General features: G+C 43.1%; 1 protein-coding gene across 6 annotated transcripts; it reads left to right on the top strand.

Moving 5' to 3' along the window:
- The first annotated feature begins 567 nt into the window (after positions 1-567).
- LOC144310743 (uncharacterized) lies at positions 568-22,428 on the top strand. 6 transcript variants are annotated; one of them, XR_013376416.1, is made up of 5 exons: positions 568-679; positions 3,349-4,355; positions 5,103-5,331; positions 5,680-5,851; positions 6,706-8,231. XR_013376416.1 is itself a non-coding variant. In XM_077892144.1 (5 exons), the coding sequence occupies exons 2-5, from the start codon at positions 5,166-5,168 to the stop codon at positions 13,699-13,701; spliced, it is 501 nt and encodes a 166-aa protein (XP_077748270.1). In that variant the 5' UTR covers positions 3,919-4,355; positions 5,103-5,165; the 3' UTR covers positions 13,702-22,428. The 6 variants fall into 6 exon arrangements, 3 of the variants coding, with proteins under 3 accessions (XP_077748270.1, XP_077748272.1, XP_077748271.1); XR_013376415.1 differs by having other exon boundaries at positions 1,815-4,355; XM_077892144.1 differs by lacking the exons at positions 568-679; positions 6,706-8,231 and adding exons at positions 10,075-10,162; positions 13,627-22,428 and having other exon boundaries at positions 3,919-4,355.
- The last annotated feature ends 1,088 nt before the right edge of the window (positions 22,429-23,516 follow it).

Here is a 23,516-nt window from a genome sequence, read left to right as displayed (position 1 = left end):
GGTTTGCATTTTAGAGTCAACCTTGGGAGAATGAAGCAGAGTTCAGAAAGTCAGGGACTGAGAGACCAGAAAGCTATTTAAATAGCTTAGACTCCGGGAGAATTGACTCTAACTTGGTTCACTTCATACTTCTGCCTAATGCTAGTGAGATTCCAAGGTTCGGTGGAACTGTAGAGACCATTTTTTTCTTTTTTAAGAGTTGTTCTTTGTTTTGAAAAACAAAGAATGTTCTTGGGGTGGGGGATTATATTTTTTTGCCTTGCCCAAACCTCGTGTCAATCAAACATTTCTTGAGGGCCCTGTAAAGATAACGTGTATATATCAATCCCTTGCTAGTAAGCTCGGTGTCTTTTTCACCACTGCATCCCCAATAGGTAATCAATAAACATTTGTTGAATGAGTTCCGTAAGGGCAAAGTCTATATCTTCATTATCTTTGTTTCGTTAGCACCTGACCCAGGGCTGGGAATAAGTTTCTCAGAAAATAGTTCTTGATTAAAGTGGTCTAATTAATTAACAACCAGAAGTGCTTCCTATTAACTACACTTCTCCAACATTATTTCAAAGGTACAATCTGGCATAGTTTTCACTTGAATGCAAAAGAAGCCTGCCTCTTATACTGGACCAGAAAACTGTTTTCAAAAGCTGCAGAATCATACAAATTGGATGGAGTTTTAAAGGTAATCTTCCTTGTGTATGTGAAAAATCTGATGGTTTGGGAGTGTGTGTGTGTGTGTGTGTGTGTGTGGCATCTTCCTAACTGCTTCCATAAGCTTTGTCTTTGCTTGGGTATTAGTGAAGCTAGATCTTTAGCAAATGCTTCTCAATTAGATCACCATAAAGTGGTATGAATCAAGTGTTTGTCTTCCATCTACCAGTATCAGTACAGTTACTTCTGTATGTACCTTTCCAAGGTTGAAGTGTGAACTTCTTGAAGACAGGACTTATTTATATTCATAGTCACAGAACTTTCACTAATACTAGGTTTGTTGAATTGTCAAGAGCAGGAAGCCAAAAGGGAAAGAATAATTCTAGAAAGCACATGGGATAAATAAAAATATAATTTAAAAAAAGGATTTTATTTATTTATTCAGAGAGAGAGAGAGAGAGAGAGAGAGGCAGAGATACAGGCAGAGGGAGAAGCAGGCTCCATGCAGGGAGCCCGACCTGGGACTCCATCCCAGGTCTCCGGGATCACGCCCTGGACTGAAGGCAGTGCTAAACCGCTGAGCCACCCGGGCTGCCCTAAAAATATAATTAAAAATTTATTACAGCCCCCCATTATTGAAGATTATATTCTAAGCATCATACCAGGGTGGGGCTTTATATATGTTATTAAATTCTGATGATATTTCAATCCTAAAAGCTTCTCTTTGAGGTAGGTGACATTATGTTCATTTTCTATTTCTTTACACAGAATCAGAACTGATGAGAAACTTGCCCAGCTAATAGACTGGCAGAGCTCAGATCAGAGACTTATTCCAAAGTCTGGGCTCTCATACACCTGGAATTGTCATTTTTTAAAGTGTGTTTTGGAGAGATGAAGAATATTGTTAGAATGCCTATAAGAGCTCTACTTTAATCAGCAACCATGTAGTACATTGGAGGACTAAAGTTTGATCTTCTTTGTGATGATGTGTGAGTGTACATGTGTGAAAGAAATATGGAGGTATTTTTTATTTATGCTCCCTTTTTCTCTGTTCAGCTTTGTACTTAAGGGAGCATGTGACTTTAAATATAATTAGGTGCCATCTCCACCTTCCTAGAAGGTGATATTGCTATATTTAAAATTGTTATCACATTGTTATTATCCAGGATGAAACATACGGACTTTAGATGTTACCATCAGTAATACCAACTTCATTTGCCCCATCCAAAGGAATACTTGTAGTTCATATTCAGACATGTGATGGAACCTCATTGATCCAGATGTGTAGGAACTCCTCTGTGGGACAATCCAGACCCTCCTCTGAGCTGTCAATCTGATTGCATACATCAGTTATTCTCAGGCCTATTAAGTTGCAAATGTGCACTCTTTGTCCAGATGCTCAGATCTTTTCAGCAACCCTCTGCATACTGCTCAACTGCCAGCCTCCTCACTGCGTTCCAGGAAGAATGAGAGTCTCAATAAGAATGCTGCCTCTGGTCATTTGACTCCAGGCTGAGGCAGGTTAAATCACAGTTTAAACTTTACCAACCTTTTGGAGCCTGAGAAAGCAAAAGTCAAAAGGCAAGCGATGGCATAACTAATGGTATGAATTAGAAGGAATGCGAAGAAGAGGACCAAACATGGTAAAAAGAGGGAAGAAGGAGTTTGGTTAAAAAAAAAAAAAAAAAAGAAAGAAAGAAACAACAACCGAATAAACAAATCACGTTTTGCTTGGCTCTGTAAATTAGAAGCCTGCCAAAAAGTGGTCTGCAAAGGTGTTAAGAATCAAAAAGCATCTTCAGTGTCCTGCCTTCATCAGAAATATGGAAGGAATTTCCTAGAGATGGTTAGAAAGGAATTACTGGGAACCTCATCAGGCCTCGATTTGCTTATTCATTGCCAGGCAGGGTGTTAACTATGGGAGATAGTAAATGAATATGCCATGGCCCTGCCAGCCAACCTTACCCTCCAGTTCAGGGAGATACATGAACCGTTATGCACACTTACGCGTGAAAGGCACCATGAAATAAATATAAAAAGGATACAGTAGGCGGACAAAGGGGCAGTGATCTACTCTGTGATTCTAATAAAAACAATTCGTTACAATCATGTAGAGTTGTTCGGGGAGATGATCAACTCTCCCAGGGAAGCGCGAGGCGGAATCTGAATTAACAGATATAGTTGAGTCAAAACACAAGAAAAGGGGGTTTTTGGCGAAGCAATCAATTCACACCAGTCCCAAGAAGGTAATGTTCTGGTTAAGTGTTCTCCATCTTTCATTTCTAGGATATCAATTTTACAAAGCAGGGTCGCGGCCAGGCGTTGGTTACCAGGCACCTCCCCTCCTCCGAGCCCATCCCCCACCCCATCTCCACCCCTCCAGCGGAGCTATCAGGTGAGCCACGCTCCCTCCAAGCTCCGCCCTAATTAAATGTGTGACCTGGAGCAACTTGCATCGCTACGCGCGGCCTCGTTTCCGCGCCTGTAAAGCGGAGGAACCCTAGTCAATTCCGAAGCCCATTTCTGCAGTGAATTGTGAAATCGAGACAAGAAACCAGAAAGGAAACTCAAGAGAAACAAAAGTGAAAGTGCCCAAAGGAGATACAGTAGTAAACAAAAGTCCACAATTTCTAGATCTCCTTGGAAAAGGTGGCAGGAGTGCCCATATACTTTTTTTTTTTTTCCTCTCTCTCTTTCCAGCAACGGCGAACACGAGACTTGGGGAAGAGCCGGCTGTCTCTCACGCCGGCCAAATGTGCGTGCGGTCACCGGCACGCGGACCCACCTTGCTGCGCGCAGCGGGCTCTTAAACAATGCTCCCCGGGCCTGAACAGGCGCTTAGGAACTATTTCTTACAAAATAAGCCAAGCGACGGCGAACGGTCCGTCGCCACATCCCGGTGCCGCCGCGGAGCCCCACGCGAGGGCGTGTCCCGCTTGGGGAAGAGAGAGAAAAGGGGTGTAGAGGAAGGGGAAGGATTCGAACCAATGCAAGAGTCCGCCCGGCGTCGCCACGCGGTTGTCACAAACAACAGCATGGAGACAAACTATGTCAGAGCGCAGAAAATTGGGCGGCCTTTAAACTTTGGCATCTGCTCCGTTTGTGGCGAGACCTCCCGGAACGTAACCCAGAACCCTACACCGCTCGGGGGCGAGGGGAGGCGGCCAGAAGGAACCGGGCGGACAGCTTTCGCCGAGCGCTTGCAGCGAGCGTGGGGCCGGGACGGGCGACGCCACGGCCGGAGGGGAGGGGAGGGGAGGGGAGCGGAGGGGGGCGGAGGGGGGCGCTGGGCTCCCCGGGCTCCCCGGGCTCCCCGGACCGGAGGATGCTCCCTGTCGGCGGCGGGAGCCTCCCTTCGCGGAGCCGAGGAGGGAGGGGGAGGCGCGCCCCCGTGCGCGCGCACACACACGCACACATCCTTCCCCTGGAGTTGTGTCTCGTCTCCCTTTTGTTTTTCTCCCTTCCCGGTCATGAGACCCGGAAGTTTTTTTTTTTTTTTTTTAACCTGTCTCTCTCCCTTTTCCAACCCGCCCCCCCCCCCCCCCCGGTCTATCACATGGCAGAGATAGAATAAAAACAGAAAAATGGCGACGGTCACGTTGTGGCGAGCCTTGCTGCGTCATTAGATAATCCTCATGCAAATAGCGGGAAGAACAAAGGAAGGGGGGGCCCAGGACCCCCCCACCCCGGGGACGGGGGGAGCGCAGGTGGGCGTGGGGGGTGGGCCGGGCGCGGGCGCGGGGGCGGGCGCGGGGGCGGGGGCGGGCGGTGCGCGCGCGGGGCTCGGTGCCGCCGAGCGTCTGCGCCCGAGTGCGCGCCCGTGCGCCGGGGCTGGTGGCGGCGCGCCGGAGCCGGCCGGGGGCGCGGGAGGCGGCGGGGGCGACGAGAGCCGTTCCGGCAGAAGGGTGGCCGCGGCGCGCGCGCACACGCACACGCACACGCACACGCACACGCACCCGCGGGGCTCGGCCGGCCGGGCGCTCGCGCGCGGGGGGCGGGCCGAGGGCGGGCCGGGTGGCGGCTGGGGCCGAGGGCGCGCCGCTGCCCGGCGCTGGGCGCCAGCCTCCAGCCTCCAGCCGCCTGCGGGGCCCGCGAGCAGTCCGCCGCCGCGGGGTAGGCAGCGGGCGCTGGGGCGGGGGCGCCGGGCGGGCCTGGGGCTCAGCACTCGCGCCCGGACTCGAGCGCGTGTTGCGGGGCTGGGTCTGCGGTTGTGGAGGGGCGTGTGCGTGTGTTTCCTGCGGGGTCGGGGTGGGGTGGAGGCGGGGAGGCCCTCGCTCCTGGGCTTTTCCGCGGCCGCCCGCGGGCCTTCGCTGGGCTGCGAGGAGCGGCGCGGGTTGGACCGGGGCGCGGGCGGCCCCCGGCCCCTCGGAGGGGGAGCGGCGCGGAGGGGCGGGGCGGGGCGCGTGTGTAAATGTTGCGCACTCGCTTTTCCCCCCACCCCCGCCGCCTTCCAGGGTGCTGGCGTGGGTCCCTCGCCGTCCGGCGGCGACTGTAAATAGAGCCTGGATGTTGTTTACATGAAGGATCCGGCGGGAGGAGTCTGCGAGGAGGAGGCGGAGGAGGAGGGAGGGAAGACAGAGGAAGAGCGGAGTCCCCGCGGCGGCTGCGTCCGGGGCGAGGGGGAGCCCCGCGCGGCGTCCGGGGACCCGGCGCTGCCACGAGGCCGGGACGCTGGACCCTGGGGTAGGAGGGAGCCTGGGCGCGCGGCGGGGAGTGGGGCGGGGGGGCCGGTCCGTGTGGCATTTTTAGCTTGCAACCTGCCACGCACATTCTCTCGGGCTGGAGGGGAGGGGGTGTGCGGGGAGGGCGAGGAAGCCTCGGTTTCTCTGTACGTCCTTTCTCCCATTCCCAGTATTTTCCCGCTTCACTCGGGGCTCACCTGTTTATTTCCATCAACCGGAGCGTGCAGTGTTTTCTTTTTTTTTTTTTCAATGTAGGCATGAGAGACTGTTTCTTTTATTAGAAACGTTATTGGGGAGGGGGGTGGGGGTGCGTTGTTGTAATTTCTGCCGGTCTTGTTCGGTTTTCAAGAAGGGGGAAGGGACTTGGCGGACATCGCCTGCTCCCGGCCGCAGCTGAACCCACGGCTTCTCCCTGCCTTCCCGGGCCAAGGAATCTTTTCCCTCGCTCAGCTACCCTCACGCCAGCTGCCACCTTCTTGGAGAAGGACCACACCTGTGCTTACTCTCGCTCTGGAGGAGAGGTGAGCTGAAAAAACCATAAAGTCTTGCGTTCCCCAGACTTCTTAGCGAATCCCCCGTCCTAGAATTGACCAGAAAGTGCTGCTTTCACCTGCTGATGGCACTGGGCACATCCATCTTCAGACCCAGGCAAGTTGTGGTCTACAGATGTGCTGGGATTTTCTGTACCTTCTGGACCTGCACCCCACCAACCCGCAGCTAACTGCTGGGTTGGATGGAGAGAGATGACCTCCTTAGGTCATGCCAGATATTTGTTCCCTACCAGGTTTTCTAATGGAATTGTCTGCTCTCTCCTCACAGCCACCTATTTTTCTTCCCCTATGAGCTTAGCCCAAAATCCCATGGAAAGCAGCCTGTCTCTGGCTCTCTTTCCCTGGGCCCCACCCTGGCCCCTCTTGGTTCTCCAGAGCCAAACACGCCTCCCCGGCAGAAGACACACCCAGCCCCAAATCCAACTATTCCAAAAGGGAGGAGAAAACAGTGGAAGAGAAAGGACCCAAAGGTCTCTTTTCTGTCCCAAATATCACCAACAGCATTTTCCTTTTCAAGCCTCCTAGATTTATAATCCCTTGATTCTTCTCTCACCAGCTGTCCCCTTACCCTTTGCGCCCATAGTCCTCTGATAATAGATCTTTGGCAAGGTGCGGACGAAGACTGGGAGAAGGGTGTTTTCACCTTTCTTCCCTAGAGTGAGGCATTTTTCATCAACTCAGTCTTTTCATTTTTGAGTAAGATATGTAAATATGTTTGCATGCTTATTTGAAACTTGGTTTCTGGCTGGCTAAATAATAGCTGGGACTCAAAAGAAAGGGAAGGAAAAGAGATGAGAAATGAACATCCCTCCCTCCCCTCCCAGGTTCCTCCATAAGAGCATCCCCAGAGTTGCTGAAGACCCTTCTGTAAAAGTCAACAGCCTTTCTTTCATGACATCACCACCTAAGCCCTTCCAACTTTAGCTTCAGAACAGGAAGAACGCTCAAAATAGAACTATCTTAGGAATCTAGCTCCTTTAAAAGATCAACTTTTAAATCAGCTGCAGGAGGAACACTGAACTTTGACACAGGGAGGGGAAACTGAAGTGTTTGTAATTGGTTCCTTTGGGGGAAAAGTGGAGGATGCTTCCCATGCATATTCAGAAAAGCTTTTCTCAAGATAACTTAGGTACCCAGACCAATGAATGATTAATAGGATGGTTTGGGATTCATTTATTGAATTATTCATATGTTTCAGTATGTCAACAATAACAAGCATTTTTCAGAATGAATTGAAGAGGGACTCCTGGAATGTGCTCTAAAGAGTCTGCTAGAGATAAAGGGGGTTGTGGAAGGAGGCTGGGAGGGAGCACTTCAGGAAGGTGAAGAATCAGGATTCAGTGACAGCTGCTATGAGTATGAAGTTCAGAGGCTCATTGTAAACAGTGACTGTAACTTTTGTGTGGTTACTATGGTCCTGGACCAACAAGTAACCATGTCAGGATTTTCCACCTTTACCTTGGAACTGAACTGCGTATCTTTGAATTGCAGTGTTTCCACTCTTTTTTTTTTTTTTTTTTTTTATGAGGTTTTATTTATTCATGAGAGACAGAGAGAGAGGCACAGGGAGAAGCAGGCTCCTTGCAGGGAGCCTGACGTGGGACTTGATCCCGGGTCTCCAGGATCCCGCCCTGGGCGGAAGGCAGGCGCTAAACTGCTGAGCCACCCCGGGCTGCCATCCATTCTTTTCACAGATTGAAATGTATCTTTCCTCTGAGCGAAAAGCATTGTTCGGTCTCTGGGAAAGGCTGCTTAATAAGTGATCATCACTGAAGTATTGACGATTTAAGGATTAGTAGTGGGATAGAAAATATTTGGCATAATTTGAGCACCTGATGGGTGTTGTAGAAGGACTTGCTGTTTGAAGAGGTTACATTATTTAATCTGGTTCAGGTTTAAAAGAATCCAGGGTACAGGGTTGTCTGTAATTGCATTAATACTGTAGCCACATGTTACTGTCAAGCACCTGAAATCTGGCTATGATAAAGAGCTGAATTTCATATTTTGGTAAATTCTTAAAATTTATACTTGATTCAGTTATTGGAAAACCTAAATATGTTTGGAAACAACTTGGGCATATGCATCTACTCTTTAAACTGTAAAAATGTGTGAAATCTAAATATAGATTAAGTATTTCTGATGAAAATCTAGAGTTTGAATTGAGATGTTATAACACTCTAGTTTTCAAAGACTTAGTACAAAGAAAGTAAAGTATCTCAAGTTATTTTTATGTTGATTACATGTTCGAATGATACTATTTTAGGTATATCGAGCTAAATGAAATAATTATGTTAAGGTTAATTTAACCTGTAATTTAAAAAATATGGCTACTAAAATATTTAAAAATACATACATGGCTTGCATTTTACTTTTCTTGGACAGCACTGGCCTATAACATCACTCTTTTTGGTCAGTGGATTAATTTCAGAAGAGGTGACTGCGTGAAATCTCTACTTTGCTGTTTTCCATGTGGAAATTTGGGGACTCCCAAGAATCATTATTTTAGTACATGAGACCTAATAGTGAATGCTTTGCATATTTCTCTATGGGAGGCATGCCCTATTCAGGAAGGTCAATAAAAGTGTGCAGGGAACTATAAAGGCTAGTAGGGGTATCATAGGAAAATTTAGATACCCACACATCTGACTGTAGCTGCATTTGTAAAAGGCTCTTGGACATACCAAACTATCACGGTACAGTATGTAACACAGTAACAATTGTGACACCTGGTGGCATCTTAGTGATACCACTCATGGTTGTTTTCTCTTACTTCTTCATTTACTTTCTCTCCTCCACCCGCCCCGCCACCCCCATCCCTGCATCATAGCTCCACTGGTGGCAACTGGGCCCACAAGGCTGCTGACCCCTTGCCTCAAAAAAAAAAAAAAAAAAAAAAAGTATAATGCTGACCTGGATGGAGATAGTGCCATCTTTGGGGTTTGGTTTTGTCTAATGAGATTCGCTAATGGCACTGGAAGGAACTTAGGGATCATTTAAATACAATACCATCATCTTACAGATAACAGACTGTCATGTACCTTGCTTAAGACTGTCCAGAGGCTGGAATTAAACATATACTTTGGTTGATAACCTGTTTAGAGACTTCCTAGGAAATGACAAGATTCATCAATTAGTCAAATACTTGTTGAGCTTGCACACTGTGGAAAGGACTGTGATTAGTGTTGTGAAGTGACAAAACAATTTCTGACTTTAGGAACAATGCTGCTGATTTGAAGAAGCAATCATTAGCAGTGCCGAATTAAAGTGCAGGCATACCTTGTTGTTTTATTTTAAGATTTTATTTATTTGTCCATGAGAGACACAGAGATAGGCAGAGACACAGGCAGAGGGAGAAGCAGGCTTCCTGCAGGGAGCCTGATGTGGGACTCAGTTCCGGGACTCCGGGATCACACCCTGAGCAGAAGGCAGAAGCTCAACTGCTGAGCCACCCAGGCGTACCTTGTTTTATGGTGCTTGACAGATACTGCGGTTTTTGTGTTGTTTGGATTTTCTTTTTTTTTTTTTTTTTTTTTTTTACAAATTGAAGGTTTGTGGCAACCTTATGTTGGGCAAATCCATTGGCACTATTTTTCCAGCAGTATTTGTTCACTTCATGTCTGTCATTTTTTACTAATTCTTAAAATATTTCAAACTTTTTCATTATATCTGTTACAGTGATCTGTAATCAGTGAATATGACTTGTTAAAAGCTCAGATGATAATAAGGATTTTTTTGGGCAAGTATATACCTGTTTTTTGTTTTGTTTTTGAGAGAGAGAGGAGGGACAGGGAGGAAGAGAGAGAGAGAGACCCTAAGCGGCCTCCACGCCCAGCAAAGAGCCTGATGTGAGGCTTGATCTCGCCACGCTGAGATTATGACCTGAACTTTAAATCAAGAGTCTGACACTTAACCAGCTGAGCCACCCAGATACCTCTGTACATTGTTTCTTTAGACAGGATATCATTGCCCATTGCCCCCTTAGTAGGCTGCAGTGTAGCATAAACATAACTTTTGTATGCACTGGGAAAACAAAAAAATTCTTTTGACTAGTTTTACTGAGATACTTCATCGCAGTCGTCTAGAAATGAACCCACTGTATCTCTGAGGTATGCCTGTATAAGAAATAGCGTTTAATAATGAGTGTATGTGCAACTATGGCATATGTTACAAGTAGAAATGTGTTTATTTTACAGTTGTAGGAATAAAAGCTCTGAGAATGGTGGATTCTATGAAAAAGATTTTAATGTGTTTCTGGAACAGCTCACATCTCTAGAACTTAAGGTTGGTGAGAATCTTTAGTGTTGCCCCTTTAGCTGTCCATTCAGGGCATCTGAGATTCTGAGACCCAGCATTTTTAAATGGCAGTACTGCAGTAATGAGGAAATCATAGATTAATTTGGATGTTTAGAGATGGTTAGCTAGGGTTAGATCATATTGACTAGTTATCTTAAAAGGTTTAATACAGAGGTGAAGTCAGAATAAAACTGACTTGTGAGTGGACTATAAAATCCAAAATCTGTGGGTAGAATCTAGAGCAAAATAACTGTGGAATAGACAGTTGGACTACAAGTATATATGCTCAGTGTGTATGTAAGAGGAAAAGGTTAAAAATAGAATTTATGGGCCGATCCATTTATTTATAAATTTTTAGTCTTCTGTAGATTTTCTGGACTAAAGTCCTCGTTAGCATTAAGTGAGAATGCTTGTACTTTCTCCTTCTACCTTATTGTGTCCATGCTTTTTTTGATAGGGCTTTCTCTCAAGATGGATCTGTCAGAGGTATGCAATAGGAGATGACGTAGGGGCCAGTGCTAGGGGTGGGGAAAACTGAGAGCCTCCTTTATATTTACTCCCAGTTAATGCTTCTCTGTGAGAATTGGGGTGGACGATGCACGGGGCAGCGGTCCTTGGCTTCTGGTCTTTTGAGCCACTTTCTTAAAAAAATGTTCCTGTAACCCCTTCATTCCAGGTTTCCTAATAATCTCCAGCACAAGTTAGTTTTTAAAAATTCTTAATGTAGCAAAGCTTTGCAATAAGATGCAAAGCTATAATTGATATTTGAGCATCTTTTGTCAACTGTACATTTTTGTAACCTCCCAGTTTGGTCAGATATACACATTTTATAATGTCAATGAGTTGGATTACAGTTTTCAAGTTAGGGGAAAAAAATCACACGTTAGTAAAAGACTAGTGGATTTAAATTAAACCTATTTAAGCTATTTTAGTTTGAAGGTATTTTTAAAAAAATATTTTTCATTGCTAGCAGTTTATTTTATGGTGCCTCCAGTTATTGACTCAGATATTTAAAGGTTCAAAATCATCGTATTTTCATTTTTAGTCCATAGGGACGTGACATGTTCTTTGTGTGCATTTGTACTCCACGAGATTTAAAAGACAAGTTCTTTAGTATACCAGGTTGCCACAAGTACTTGACTTACTGATAATATTTGGTGCATGTATCATGAAGAAGTTGTTCTCAGTTTGTATCACTTTTATCATAGAATAACTTGAAAATCTACTTGATCTCTGGAGGAAAGCATTTTAGGTCACTTTTTTTTTTCTTTTTCACAAACTATGTAGTATATACACTAAGATAGTGTAGCCAGGAGTACCTGCAGTCACTTGTTTTAACATTAAACTATTTTTATAAGAAAAATCTTTTGAGAAAGAAATGTATTTTATTCATGGAATAATTACAATTTACTTTTTATCACTTGGTCTCTGGGTTTGGTTTTCTTTTTTTTTTTTTAAATCCCAGGTTAGATGGAAAATATGAAGTGAGAGAAAAGTAAGGAAAGATCATTTATTTACTGTGTTGAAAATGTTTAGTTGTGTGGGTGTTGGTCATGGCTAAATAAAGTGAATTTCAACTTTATATTTCGTGACAAACATGAAGTTCATGTTTGTATACTTCATATATAGAATTTAATTACATTAATGCTCAATCTTAGTGAAGAAAGTCTAATAACTACTAGGTAATAACAGTCTAATAACTATTAACTTAATTTGTTCCCATACTGTCCACCCTTCAGCGACTAGACTAAGTATTCATCTTTTCTAAAGCTGGCAGGACCTGTGGCCAGGAAATGTTAGGTAGTGATCTTTTTATCTTCTTTGATGGATCGGCTATCTAAACTTTTATTCTTGAATAATCACAGTATCTTTGTTCGTGTAACAGATGTTTATAATTTGAGTGAAAATGTGCAGCTGTTTCCAAGAACCTTAGGTTATGGACTCCAACTTTTTTTTTTTTTAATCTTCGTTGCCCTCTCGTGTTTCAACTCTGTATTACATCAGTTGGCTAAGCCCTAGCCTTTGTGACCTCCTTAAGTATTAGATATTTTTGCACTCTAAGAGATTGTTGTTTTAATTTGTGTGAAGGTGGGTTATTTCATTAGATATTACTCTTCCAAAGATACAGTCGGTTTCATCGTGCAGAAAGTCACTGTACTCCTGTGTTCTGACTTCTGATCTAAAGAATTGATTCCTTTATTTATCTTATTTGAAGTACTGTGCTAATATCTAATTTGCATATAATGAGTCATTGAAACTGAGAAAGTGCCTAATTGAAAACATAATTATTTTTCAAATATCTGTCAAGTTCCACTCATATTGGAATAACTTGAGATCTTATGACTGACATGGAAAAAAACCGAGTGAATCATGGTTTTTAATAAGTTGATATTCTGAAGCCTGAATTCCAATTTCAGAATCTTTTTATACTTCTTATTAAAGGTAAGAATCATCCCTGAAATGACTTCAGGGTACATCTCAAAGGTACATATAATTTCAAAGCAAGTGATGTGTATATCTTTTTTTTTTTTTTTTTTTTTTTTTTTTTTTTTTTAGACATTCCAGAGCTTGTCAGTGGTTCTTGGACCTCCATAACTCTAGAATTTACATTAACTGTAGTGGAAAACACTATGCAGGTGTGCTTAAATGCATAATTATCTTCAGTGTCATCAATTTGAGTACATCCTTAGCACTCAGCGCAAGAATAATAAAAGTTTTTTTTTTTTTTTTGCTACTGTGCATATCCTTAAAAAGCATAAAATCCCCACAACTTTCTGCTTTGTGATCTGAGATACTGAGAAGACTAAAAATCTTAAGCCAAAATTAAATACTTTCAGAAATCATTTTGCTTGTTTAAATTGTGTGTCTAATTGAGTCGAATGTCCAGGTTGAGGTAGAGAAAAAAAGTACTAGGCTTGATCATTGGGCCTGGATTTGAGCCCAGGTTTACTGTAATTTAGGGCATAATCTCGGGTAAACACCTTAACCTCTCAGGTTTTTATTTTCTATATGTAAAATGGGCTAATGATATCTATTTCTAGAGTCCTTTGGTGATGGATTAATAATTCAGGGACAACCCCATATGGGTTCTCATGAAAATGCACATGGGATTATTTAATGTTAGGCATATGTGAAGTATTAGGGCTATCTGGGTATGTTTGTGAGCACTTTGAGGAGGAAGGACTGTGTCTTACTTAACCTTCATTGACTGAACATCTAGAAGAGAACTTGGAACAGAGTAGTTCCTCCGTAAGTATTTATTGCACTGGTTGGTGATTGAGGTCAGGGAGATAGTTAATCCATGCATGGAAGAGAGAACACTGAAACAGCTGGGAAGCTTACTGCACATTTGATGTATTACCAGAGTAAAAGCTGAATCACATGGTTGCTGGTCATTAACATGCTTTCATCTTCTCTTCACCTCTCATCCTAATACTATTCCACCGTTTCAGTCTCAATACTGGCTGGGCCATGATGCTACTTTTTCTTCACTTCCCTACATCTTGAACCAGAAGGGGATCTTGTAGTTCTTCACTTCGTAAGGAGCCTTCAGAGGAAGTCGTGCAGCCCCCCCAGGAAGGACGGCGCTGGCACACACTGTGACTGACAGGCTGCCCTGGCTCAGTTATCACAGTGCTGATGCTGTCCATTCTAAAGGTACAGTACTGTGATAACTGAAGGATGGCAGCCATCTTGCCTTCTTCCATCGGAGGAAGTCCCATCGTGCCCAGGAAGGAAGACAAGATGAACCGGGCATGTGACACTGTGGTGGGGACCCGGAGACCCGCTGACCTTGTTCCTGTGTTGGACCGCTCCTGGAACGTAGGGTATGGGTATGTTAGTCTGTCTTTGCCTTGTTCTGTGATGTGGTGGGGATAAGGAAGAACTGGGTAGTTGCTTACATGGCAGGGTAAAGACGGTTGCATTGAGTGGATCTCTAGCAAGATCTTCAGAACTTTTAAGATGTTGGTACTACATAAGTGCTAAGTATGAATAAGTATTTCTGAAAAGATATTTAGAGAAATATGTGCCATTTTTTAAAAAAGAGTTTATTTATTTATTCATGAGAGACAAAGAGGCAGAAACATAGGCAGAGGCAGAAACAGGCTCCCTCTGGGGAGCCTGATGCAGGACTCGATCCCAGGACCCCGGGATCATGACCTGAGCCAAAGGCAGACACTCAACCACTGAGCCACCCAGGTGCCCCTTAAGATTTTTTAAGTGTGGGGTTTGAACTCACAACCCTGAGATCAGGGGTCACATGCCTCACCCACTGAGCCAGCCAGGTGCCCCCCCACCCATTTTTTTTCCCCTTTCAGTGCAAAAGAGGTATTTTTACTAAAGCACAGGGACGGGACCCATGGGCAAGAAGAGCTGCACTGGGATTGTGAAGAGCAATTGATTTGCCATTTTTATAAATGTAAGAGCTAACTTGATTAGCTGGTACTTGTCAATATTAGATGTTCAAAATGAAATTCAAATTAAACAGAAAAGAAAGCCTTATCTGCTGAACAGCATTGATGTTATTGTATGAATAAAATTATATCTTTGTGCTTAAGAAATGGATAGGGAATCCTCACATTTCAAGAACATTGAAAAATAATTGAAAATCTAGTCCAATTCAAAAAATATTTGCTGAATGCCCATGTTATTGTTGCTGTTACCTTTACATGAAAATAAAATGTAAAAAATTTTATTTCTGTCAAGAATTGAGAACCACTCTGAAGTGATATCTAAAACATTGATTTCAGGGATATAAATCTATAAATACCAACCTAGCATCAGGTTTGCATAAAAGACTAGGAAATTTAACAGAACTTGCACCTTTAGCCTGTATCCTACACTAGATAGACTACTGTTTGGTTTAGGGTGGGGTTCTTAGAGAGCCTAGGGTTTCCCATATCATTCAGGACCCCTAAGGAAGCTATACACATGGATCAGCAGCAGACAAGAATCAAAATATTACAAACTTATTATGTGTTAGCTCACAGTCTGTTGCAAGGCTCAGGTAATTTCATAGAGTTTAGGCTCAGTGCATTAAACAGAGACCTCCTACCTCTTCTCAGATTCATGTCTATATTGGGGAATCTGACCACCCTGTAGATAGATGACTAGTGTAAGAACCCAAAGCAAGTGCCCCAGATTTTTGGGCTAAGGTGTGACAGAGCCTGCTGAGGTTAGAGTGTGCCTACCACAGGGTGAGAGGAGCCAGGAAAGGAAAAGCCATATGTGTGACCTAGTATAAAGAGACCTTACCTGCTAATCAGTGCAGCCCACTGCACTGTTAATGTCTTGGACTTGGGCCAAGTGTGTTATTAAGTCCTTCACTGAGACCAAATGAGGAAAAAGGGGAACAAGAAGTGTGAGTAGAGAGGCAAAGCCTTGCCTTCCCATCCAGAAAGGGTCAGTTTCACCTTTCATTGTTCGATCCTCAGGCATTCCTGGTCATTGCATTCCTTCACTGGTTCACACAATTCTCTTTAGCCCCTCTTTTCTCCCGAAGAGGGACCATTCCTAGGGTAATCACTTTAGCCATACCTGCTTGGCCCTGAATTGTTTTCCACACAGCATTGACCACATTATGGCCCAGTACCTTCACATGTCCTCATATATTCAGAATTTCTCTAAACTTCAGGCTAGATTATGTTTTTGATTAATTATAAAGAGTTATGTATTATAGTATATTGTTCCTAAATTCCTTGGAGTTTTCTGCTTCCTTAAACAAAAAGGGAATTTCTGACAGAAACCCTGGAAGAGAAACTTCTAAGAAGAGAAAGTTCTAGGATTGGTGAATTCTCAAGTAACTTGAAACATTCCTAATTTTTAGTATTATAGCAGGTGGAAAAAAGTGCCTCAGGGAGGGATGTGTTGTGCAATCATTGGCCTTGGTGAGGATTTCACCACCTTATTCGATCTTCCTGTTTTCCCGTTACTAGTTTTATAAAAATTCAGGTTTTGTACTTACCCGACTCTGATGCCAGAATCCACACCCAGGCCTGTGGGATACTGCAGAGCTGAGTGTTGGGTGTAGTTTGGAATCACCCCGGCACTTCTACAAATGGAGCTATACTGGGTCCTGTTTCCTGTCAACAGGAAAGCCTGAGGCTTGGTCTGTGGCAAGAACTCTGGAAGGCTTGCCTAGGCCTGGAGGTCTTTGGCATTTTCAAGGCAGTTCATAGATGTAAGGTGTTCCAACAGGTTAAGTGAAAAGAGATGCAAGGAAAATCTGATGGGTTTTTTCCACTGCTTTGATTAAACACGCAGTATGTTTGGTTGGTGTATTCATTACATTCTTCATTTAGGTATGTAAGAATGGAATTAAACGTAGAAATACCATATGATCCATCGTTCCATTCCACTTCTGGTTATACACCCAAATGAAGGGATTCAAACAGATACTTGTACACCCAGGTTCACAGCAGCATTATTCACAATAGCCCAAAGGTAGAAGCAATGGATGAATGGATAAACAGAAGGTATATACATACAGTGGAATATTACTCAGCCTTAAAAAAGAAGAAAATTCAGACATGTGCTACAGTGTAGATGGATGGACCTTGATAGCTAAGTGAAATGAACTAGACACAAAAGGATAACTATTGCATGATTCCTCTCGTATGAGATTCCTAGAGTAGTCCAATTCATAATGCCAGAAAGTGGAATGGTTGTTGCTCAGGACTGGTGGGGTGTGGGGGGGAGTGCACGTTTGATGGGTGTGGAGTTATTGGGGAAGATGGAAAAGTGGAGATGGTGGTGGTTGTATAACATTGTGGATGTACTTCATGCCACAGAACTGTACACTTTAGAATAGTTAAAATACATATTTTATGTGTATTTTACCACAATTAAAAAAAAAAGCATTTCAAGGTAAAAGCACTGTTGGAGCCAACAACAGGAGTGAGTTGAATGCTCTCTTCCTTAGTCTTCAGTGTGAAGCTAACAGTTTCAATTAAGAATTTAAAATGTTGGGGCACCTGGATGACTCAGTGGTTGAGTGTCTGCCTTCGGCTCAGGATGTGATCCTGGTGGGATCGAGTCCCGCATCAGGTTCTCTATAAGGAGCCTGCTTCTCCCTCTACCTATGTCTCTGCCTCTTTCTCTGTGCCTCTCATGAATAAATAAATAAAATCTTAAAAAATTAAAATGTTAACATAATTTTCATGTTTTTCTGCATTTAAACCTCTCTAGTCTATAGACTGTTAAGACCTGTTTCCAGGATTTCTGATATCACTTAGCATAGTTACAAAATTTTGTAAAATAGAAAGAAAATGAAGCCTAACTGAATACCAGAAGTGAAATGGGAAAAGGGTCTCAATAGACAGTGATGTGATGGGGCATCTCTTGCTGGCTTTACTCTGTTTCTGGTGAAATCAGGGTGGCTTGCTGGGTCTCTCCATGCTCCACGTGCCTCATTTGCCTGCTTCTTTGGAACTGTGGTAAAGATGAGGTCGTATGTATTATATATGAGATACATATATACATGTGCAATGTACTATGTATCATGAATTATATATATACACATAGCTATATGTATATATGTGACCATTTTGATGACTAAAGGAACATTCAAGTGTGGCATGTTCTCAAAATGCAGAAACAATAATGTCTAGTTATAAATCAAACTTATTTTTTATTTTTTTAAAGATTGTTATTTATTCATGAGAACACAGAGAGAGGAGAGGGAGAGGCAGAGACACAGGCAGAGGGAGAAGCAGGCTCCACGCAGGAAGCCCAACTTGGGACTCAATCCCTGGTCTCCAGGACCAGGCCCTGGGCTGTAGGCGGCGCTAAACTGCTGAGCCACCAGGGCTGCCCCATTTATTATTTTTTTAAATCAAACTTTTAAACATCGGACTTGTTACTCAAATACAACTAGCCTCATTAAAAGTGTCCTAAGCTTCCTGTTGATTGTGAAAGAGTTCTATTTGTTATTACATGTCTAAATTTGAAAATAAGTAAAAACGTAGAGACAAGAAATAGGCAGCAATAATCTCTTAGGGATCATATTTTATTAGCCGTGAGTAAAAGCATTCATTTGTGGACTTTATCTACTTCATCACAAAGCTCTTTACCTGGGGCCATGCTTTGGAAATCAGATTGTAGTTGTAGGAACTGCCCCCACCAGATCCTATGCGGTATTCTGACTTAAGTTGGAGCAAGTGGGGTGAGCTCTTGACCCTGCCACACCAATTTTGAATATTTTGCTGTACCTAATGCATTGTTAGCTTCTCTGAATAACCAGGCAATTATAAATGTCCATGAGTTTGTGTCCAGACCAATTGTTCTTTGAGACAGCAAGCCTCTTTGTGTTTCTGTGCTTCTTACAGAGGATTTTTCCTCCTAAAAATTGCTTTCTTAAAATTCTGCATTCATATTTAAGTAATTAGTGTCATACAGTTCATTCTTACCATTAGCTATTCCGTTAATCTTTTACCACATAAAATCTCATTCAGTATGGGCAGGAGTAAGGGAAGCACCAAAACACGTTTTTTCTTTTGTATCCAAAACATGATGATTGTGAGGATTCCCATTGACAGAGAATGCCAAGTATGAGAATGTGCCTGGAACATTCTCAGCTGGAGTTCTTTAAATTGTTTGAAAGGGTTTGGGGTTGTAATACATGCCTCTAAAGTAATGTATGTTAAAACAATTTACATAGTAGAAATGGAATCAAGTAAGCTGATGATATTTTTATGCATTTGGGCTGTTAGTGTACTTCTGTTTTCCATGAGATTATGAGGAGATGGGTAGTGCTGTTAAGATGTGGAGAACAGGTCCAATTTAGTCAGTGGGAAATTCGTTTTCATTCTGTGCTCTTTGTAAATCAAATTCCAGGTATATTACTTAGATTCCCATTGCTTGATACATATATAATATTTTTTCATTTGGAAAATGAGTACCGGGCAGCCCTGGTGGCCCAGCGGTTTAGCACCACCTTCAGCCTGGAGTGTGATCCTGGAGACCCAGGATCGAGTCCCACATCAGGCTCCCTGAATGGAGCCTGCTTCTCTCTCTGTGTGTCTGCCTCTGTGTGTGTGTGTGTGTGTCCCTCATGAATAAATAAAATTTTAGGAAAAAAGAAAATGAGTACCTTCATACTGGGAATATTTTAGGGTCAGTGGAAGGTAGCTGCCTAGAGCACTTTGTTGAGATTCCTGAAGCTAAATCTGGTCCACTAAAAGAGGTGCTGTACCTACCCGTCTACATCTACCAGTGTCTGCCATGGGCATCAGAATGAGAAGCAGTGGTACCTTTGCTCACCCCTTTGTAGATATGTACAATTTTTAAATGTCTGCCAATAAAATGTGTAGACATCAGTCTTCTTTTTTTTTAGTGTTCTTCATTTTAGTGTAAAAAAATCCTGACTCACCTAGCAGGTCTTAAATTATTCTAATACCATAAAATTTGCCATTATATAGTAAATGCATCCTGGACAATCTCTTGCATAATTTATATATGTAGAATTTTGTTTAATTGGATCAAATAGAAGAGGCCTTCCTTTTTTTAATGGACAGGATTCTTTGCTTGAGATGAATCCATGTTTGTTGAGCACCCATGGATGCAGGTCTTGTTTCACCCTAATGTAAATCTTCAGAGTAGAAGAGTGTGCTTCGGTTCCTAAGTGAGGAACCTGAGGAGGCCCAGGGGATCCCTAAGCCACCCAGCTGGCAAATGGTAAGAGGAAGGGTATGAATCCAGAACAGGAAAAGTATAGGAAATTAAATTGGTATTAACTTAATTCAACCTTGCTCTTGAAACTTGTTTAGTAGGTGAGGCTTTGCAAAGGGATTAGACCCAGCGTATATAGAAATGCTTTAAAATTTACCTTCCACCATACATGCTGCCCTCTCCATTCCATTCTTGACTTCTGATGTGCTCTCAAGCTGTGCAGCTGTAATTACCCTTTTAAAATGAACATTTGATCATGGCACCAAAAGAGCCCTCTGATGGCTTTCTTTACTTTTGGGACCAATACTATTGTCCTTAACCTACCTGGAGGTCCTGGGCAGGCTGCCTCTCAACTGCCTCTCTGACTTCATCTTTTGTGCCCAGTTGACAGGCCCACCCCTTGGGGAATGAAGTCTTTCTGCCTTAGGTGCATTTACTTCTGCCTGGGATATCTTTGCTATTCATTCCACCTGGTTGTTTCTTAGCCTTTGGTTAAATATTAATTCCTTAGAGACCTCTTTCCTCACACCATGTCCAGTCTTGTGTCACACCGTGTTTTTCCTTCAGAGCACTTGTCACAATTACATGTGTGTGTGGAATACATATATTTGATGTGTCCTTAGACTGGGAGTTCCTTGAGGACACAGACCATATGTCTGTCTTTTGCTTTGTTCACAGAGCCTGCAACGTGGCTTACAGTAGAAATCTGAGATAGTGTGAGATGCTAAGTGGAGTCTTTACTGTTTTTAAGAAGATGTGAGAAGAGCTCATGGTAAAAAAAAAAAAAAAGGAATTAAAAAAAAACCCCATGTTTGACATTTAGGTACTTACTACCTTTTGATTTTGTGTATTTGGTGTTAGAAAGTGGTCTGATTTGATCTTTTACTTGCAGCTGTCCAGTTTTCCAACTAATATAACATTGTGTAACTACACTGAAATACAAATAAAAAGTAAAATTCAGGCTTCCAAAACCCACACTTTTCTGTGGCCACAGGACTGCAGCTCTGTGGCCAGCATTTTCCTCCGAAGGTTTTTCAAAAGGTCATTTCAGCAGAACCAATTCTTGAATTGCATTCATCCCTCACACTCATGTAAAAGAGGGAGGGATGTCAACTCTTGAGGAAACCACCTGCAGAGACGAGTGCGTTCAACTTGGAGATCAATTTTTGTCTGAAAATTGGTGAGCATTATCCCAGAAAGAGGTCCTCCTGTCGACTCTGCAAAGCTAAGAGGAGTAGAGAAAGCGAGGACAAATTTGGTGGGACACAGGTATGATGTTTCTTGTACACTGTGGTCTCAAGTGAATCCACAGAAAATGGCTTGGGACTAGTGCCTGACAGGAGAGCACTCCCCATGGGATCCCTCGGCTCAGGGTGTGACCCCTGAGTCCCGTGTCCATCCGGCTCCCTGCATGGAGCCTGCTTCTCCCTCTGCCTGTGTTTCTGCCTCTCTCTCTCTCTCACATGAATAAGTAAATAAATGAAAAGGGAGAACACTCCCCACAACTCCTGAGGGGAACCCTGGCAGTGCTTCTCAGCAAAGAATTCACACATGTGCCCATCAGGAGCAAGCCAGGATATGGATAGTATCCTAAAGTGCAGGCTTCTAGTCAGAAAACTCACACCAAGGATGGGGGGGGCGGGGGCCTCACCTCAAGATATCCTTTTGAATTTCATGAAGAGGCAAGCTAGCATTTAGATGGAACTTTTTTGAAAGGTGTCATTTCCTCAGAACCTGCTCTCAAATTCACTGTGGATGGTAATGAAGCAACTGAAGAATCAGCTCAGGGAGAAGGTGAGGGGTGCAGCTGAGACCACCTCACTCCATTCCACACCCCAGAGCTCCAAGACACCTCAGCTGGAGAGAGCTACAGAGCCTCATGCTGAATATTATGAGGGTTAAGTTACCAAACCAAACGCTTAGCTGCCCAGATCAGGAGGCCGAGGGAAGATGTTCTTAGTAAAGAGGAAAGGGGAGGTTATACTGAGCACAAAAGTAGAAGTCATTGGAAATGATTTCACATTTTATTCTTCAACGGAATTGCAGTTCACAAGTTTACATGATTTATTAAAAGAATAAAAGGACTATGAAATCACCTTTGACACAGAAGGCTGCACGTCAGTATTCCTTTCCTACAAAGTCCTCTCCTGCTGCTTCTAACATGTGAAGGAGTGAAAATACCAGTGCAGTCCCAACAGTTAGGCAGCCTGTTGACTCCCACTACTGCCCCTTTTCTCCAGAAGAAAGGAGGCAACTTAGGCCAGACAGCAAAATCCAATAAGGAAATTCGCTCACAATCGTCGGTCACATTTGCCCGAAGGAAACTTGCAGGAGGGCAGGTAGGAGTTACTCAGTGATGCCTCTGGGTTACCATCCAAGGGTGTGAGTCTAAGACCAATAGATTCACTAAGAATATCCCAGTGTAGGTTGGGGGTGGGGGATGGGGTGAAATAGTTAAAGGGTATTAAGTACGTATATCTTGACAAACACTAAGAAATGTATGGAATGGTTGGATTGTTACATTGTAAACCTGAAACTAATGTGACACTGTAATTACACTTGAATAAAAAAATTTTTTTAAAGAATATCCAGTGTAGAATCAGCTGGCTTCAACAAAAGCAGCAAAAACTTTTCGATGTTCCTGTCTTTAATAATGTCCGTTCTAAATGGAAATCAGATTGTAAATGACTGACAGGAACCTACTTACTCATTATCCCTATCATTGAGGATAGGAACCCTGGAGATCATTTGCTCTAGCATTTTTCAGGCTGTGGGTTTGAAATCAAAGAAGTCTTGAGCATCATTTGAAAACAAAATAAACAGAAAATAAACAATGCATAGCATGTGGTAAGGATAATACTTCATGAAATTGCAGTTGCCTGCTCAAGAGTGTGTTGGTGGGTTTGTGTCCTGGGACGTCATGCATTTTTTTTTTTTTTCTCACTCTGGGTTTCAGTTACATTCACAAGTCACTGATTTAGGTGTTAGACTCTAGATTGTCTCATTATGTATTTTATATTTTGGAACTAACAGAACAGTGAAGACACTTGTCCAAGGTCAGTAGCAACCGGGTAGGAACTCGACCTCCATCTCAGCCTCTTAGTTAACATGTCCCCTTGTCTCACCAACCTGGGGAGAACAGCAACAGCTAATATTTAGTGAGTGATTATTATGTGCCAACCACTGCACTCAAATATTTCACAGGGAAAGGGGGCAAGTTGACTTTGTGTTCCAAGTAAAGTGTTCGTGGCTCACCAGTGGCAAATCAGGGCTGCAATCCACAGCTAGATAAAATACAGAAGTTGTGAATAAACATTTAACATTTTCACAATGTGACAGTAATTTTATGAGTGTTGAATTTGGTAATAAAACATTGGCTTGCACTTTATGTCTTTAAATTTTTTCCTAGCAATTAACTTTTATTGGATTTTATGAAAGTTATCAGTCCATGATGGGTTGGAAATAAGAACAAACTGGCCCTTCACCACAGATTGTTTGAGAATCACTGACTTAGACCCAGCAAAGCCCACACCTTTGTCCCCCTGTATTCCTTTTGAAGTGCCAGCTGGTTACAGCTACCCTGGAAGGAGCACATTGCTGGATGCAAATCTCCCATCAGCAGATGAGGGGTTGCTATGCCATCCAGGAGTGAGTGGAGGACTTCCAATTCTAG

The sequence above is a fragment of the Canis aureus genome, chromosome 3 (assembly GCF_053574225.1).
Source record: "Canis aureus isolate CA01 chromosome 3, VMU_Caureus_v.1.0, whole genome shotgun sequence".
Lineage (NCBI taxonomy): Eukaryota > Metazoa > Chordata > Mammalia > Carnivora > Canidae > Canis > Canis aureus.
The sequence above is the reverse complement of the archived record's forward strand: the minus strand, read 5'-3'. Positions and strand labels throughout refer to the sequence as shown.

Coding starts and splice junctions, on each gene's coding strand:
- LOC144310743 (XM_077892144.1), top strand. CDS start 5,166: ATGAAGGATCCGGCGGGAGGAGTCTGCGAGGAGGAGGCGGAGGAGGAG. Junction 5,332..5,679: donor CCGGGACGCTGGACCCTGGG/GTAGGAGGGAGC, acceptor TCGGTTTTCAAG/AAGGGGGAAGGGACTTGGCG. Junction 10,163..13,626: donor TCACATCTCTAGAACTTAAG/GTTGGTGAGAAT, acceptor CCACCGTTTCAG/TCTCAATACTGGCTGGGCCA.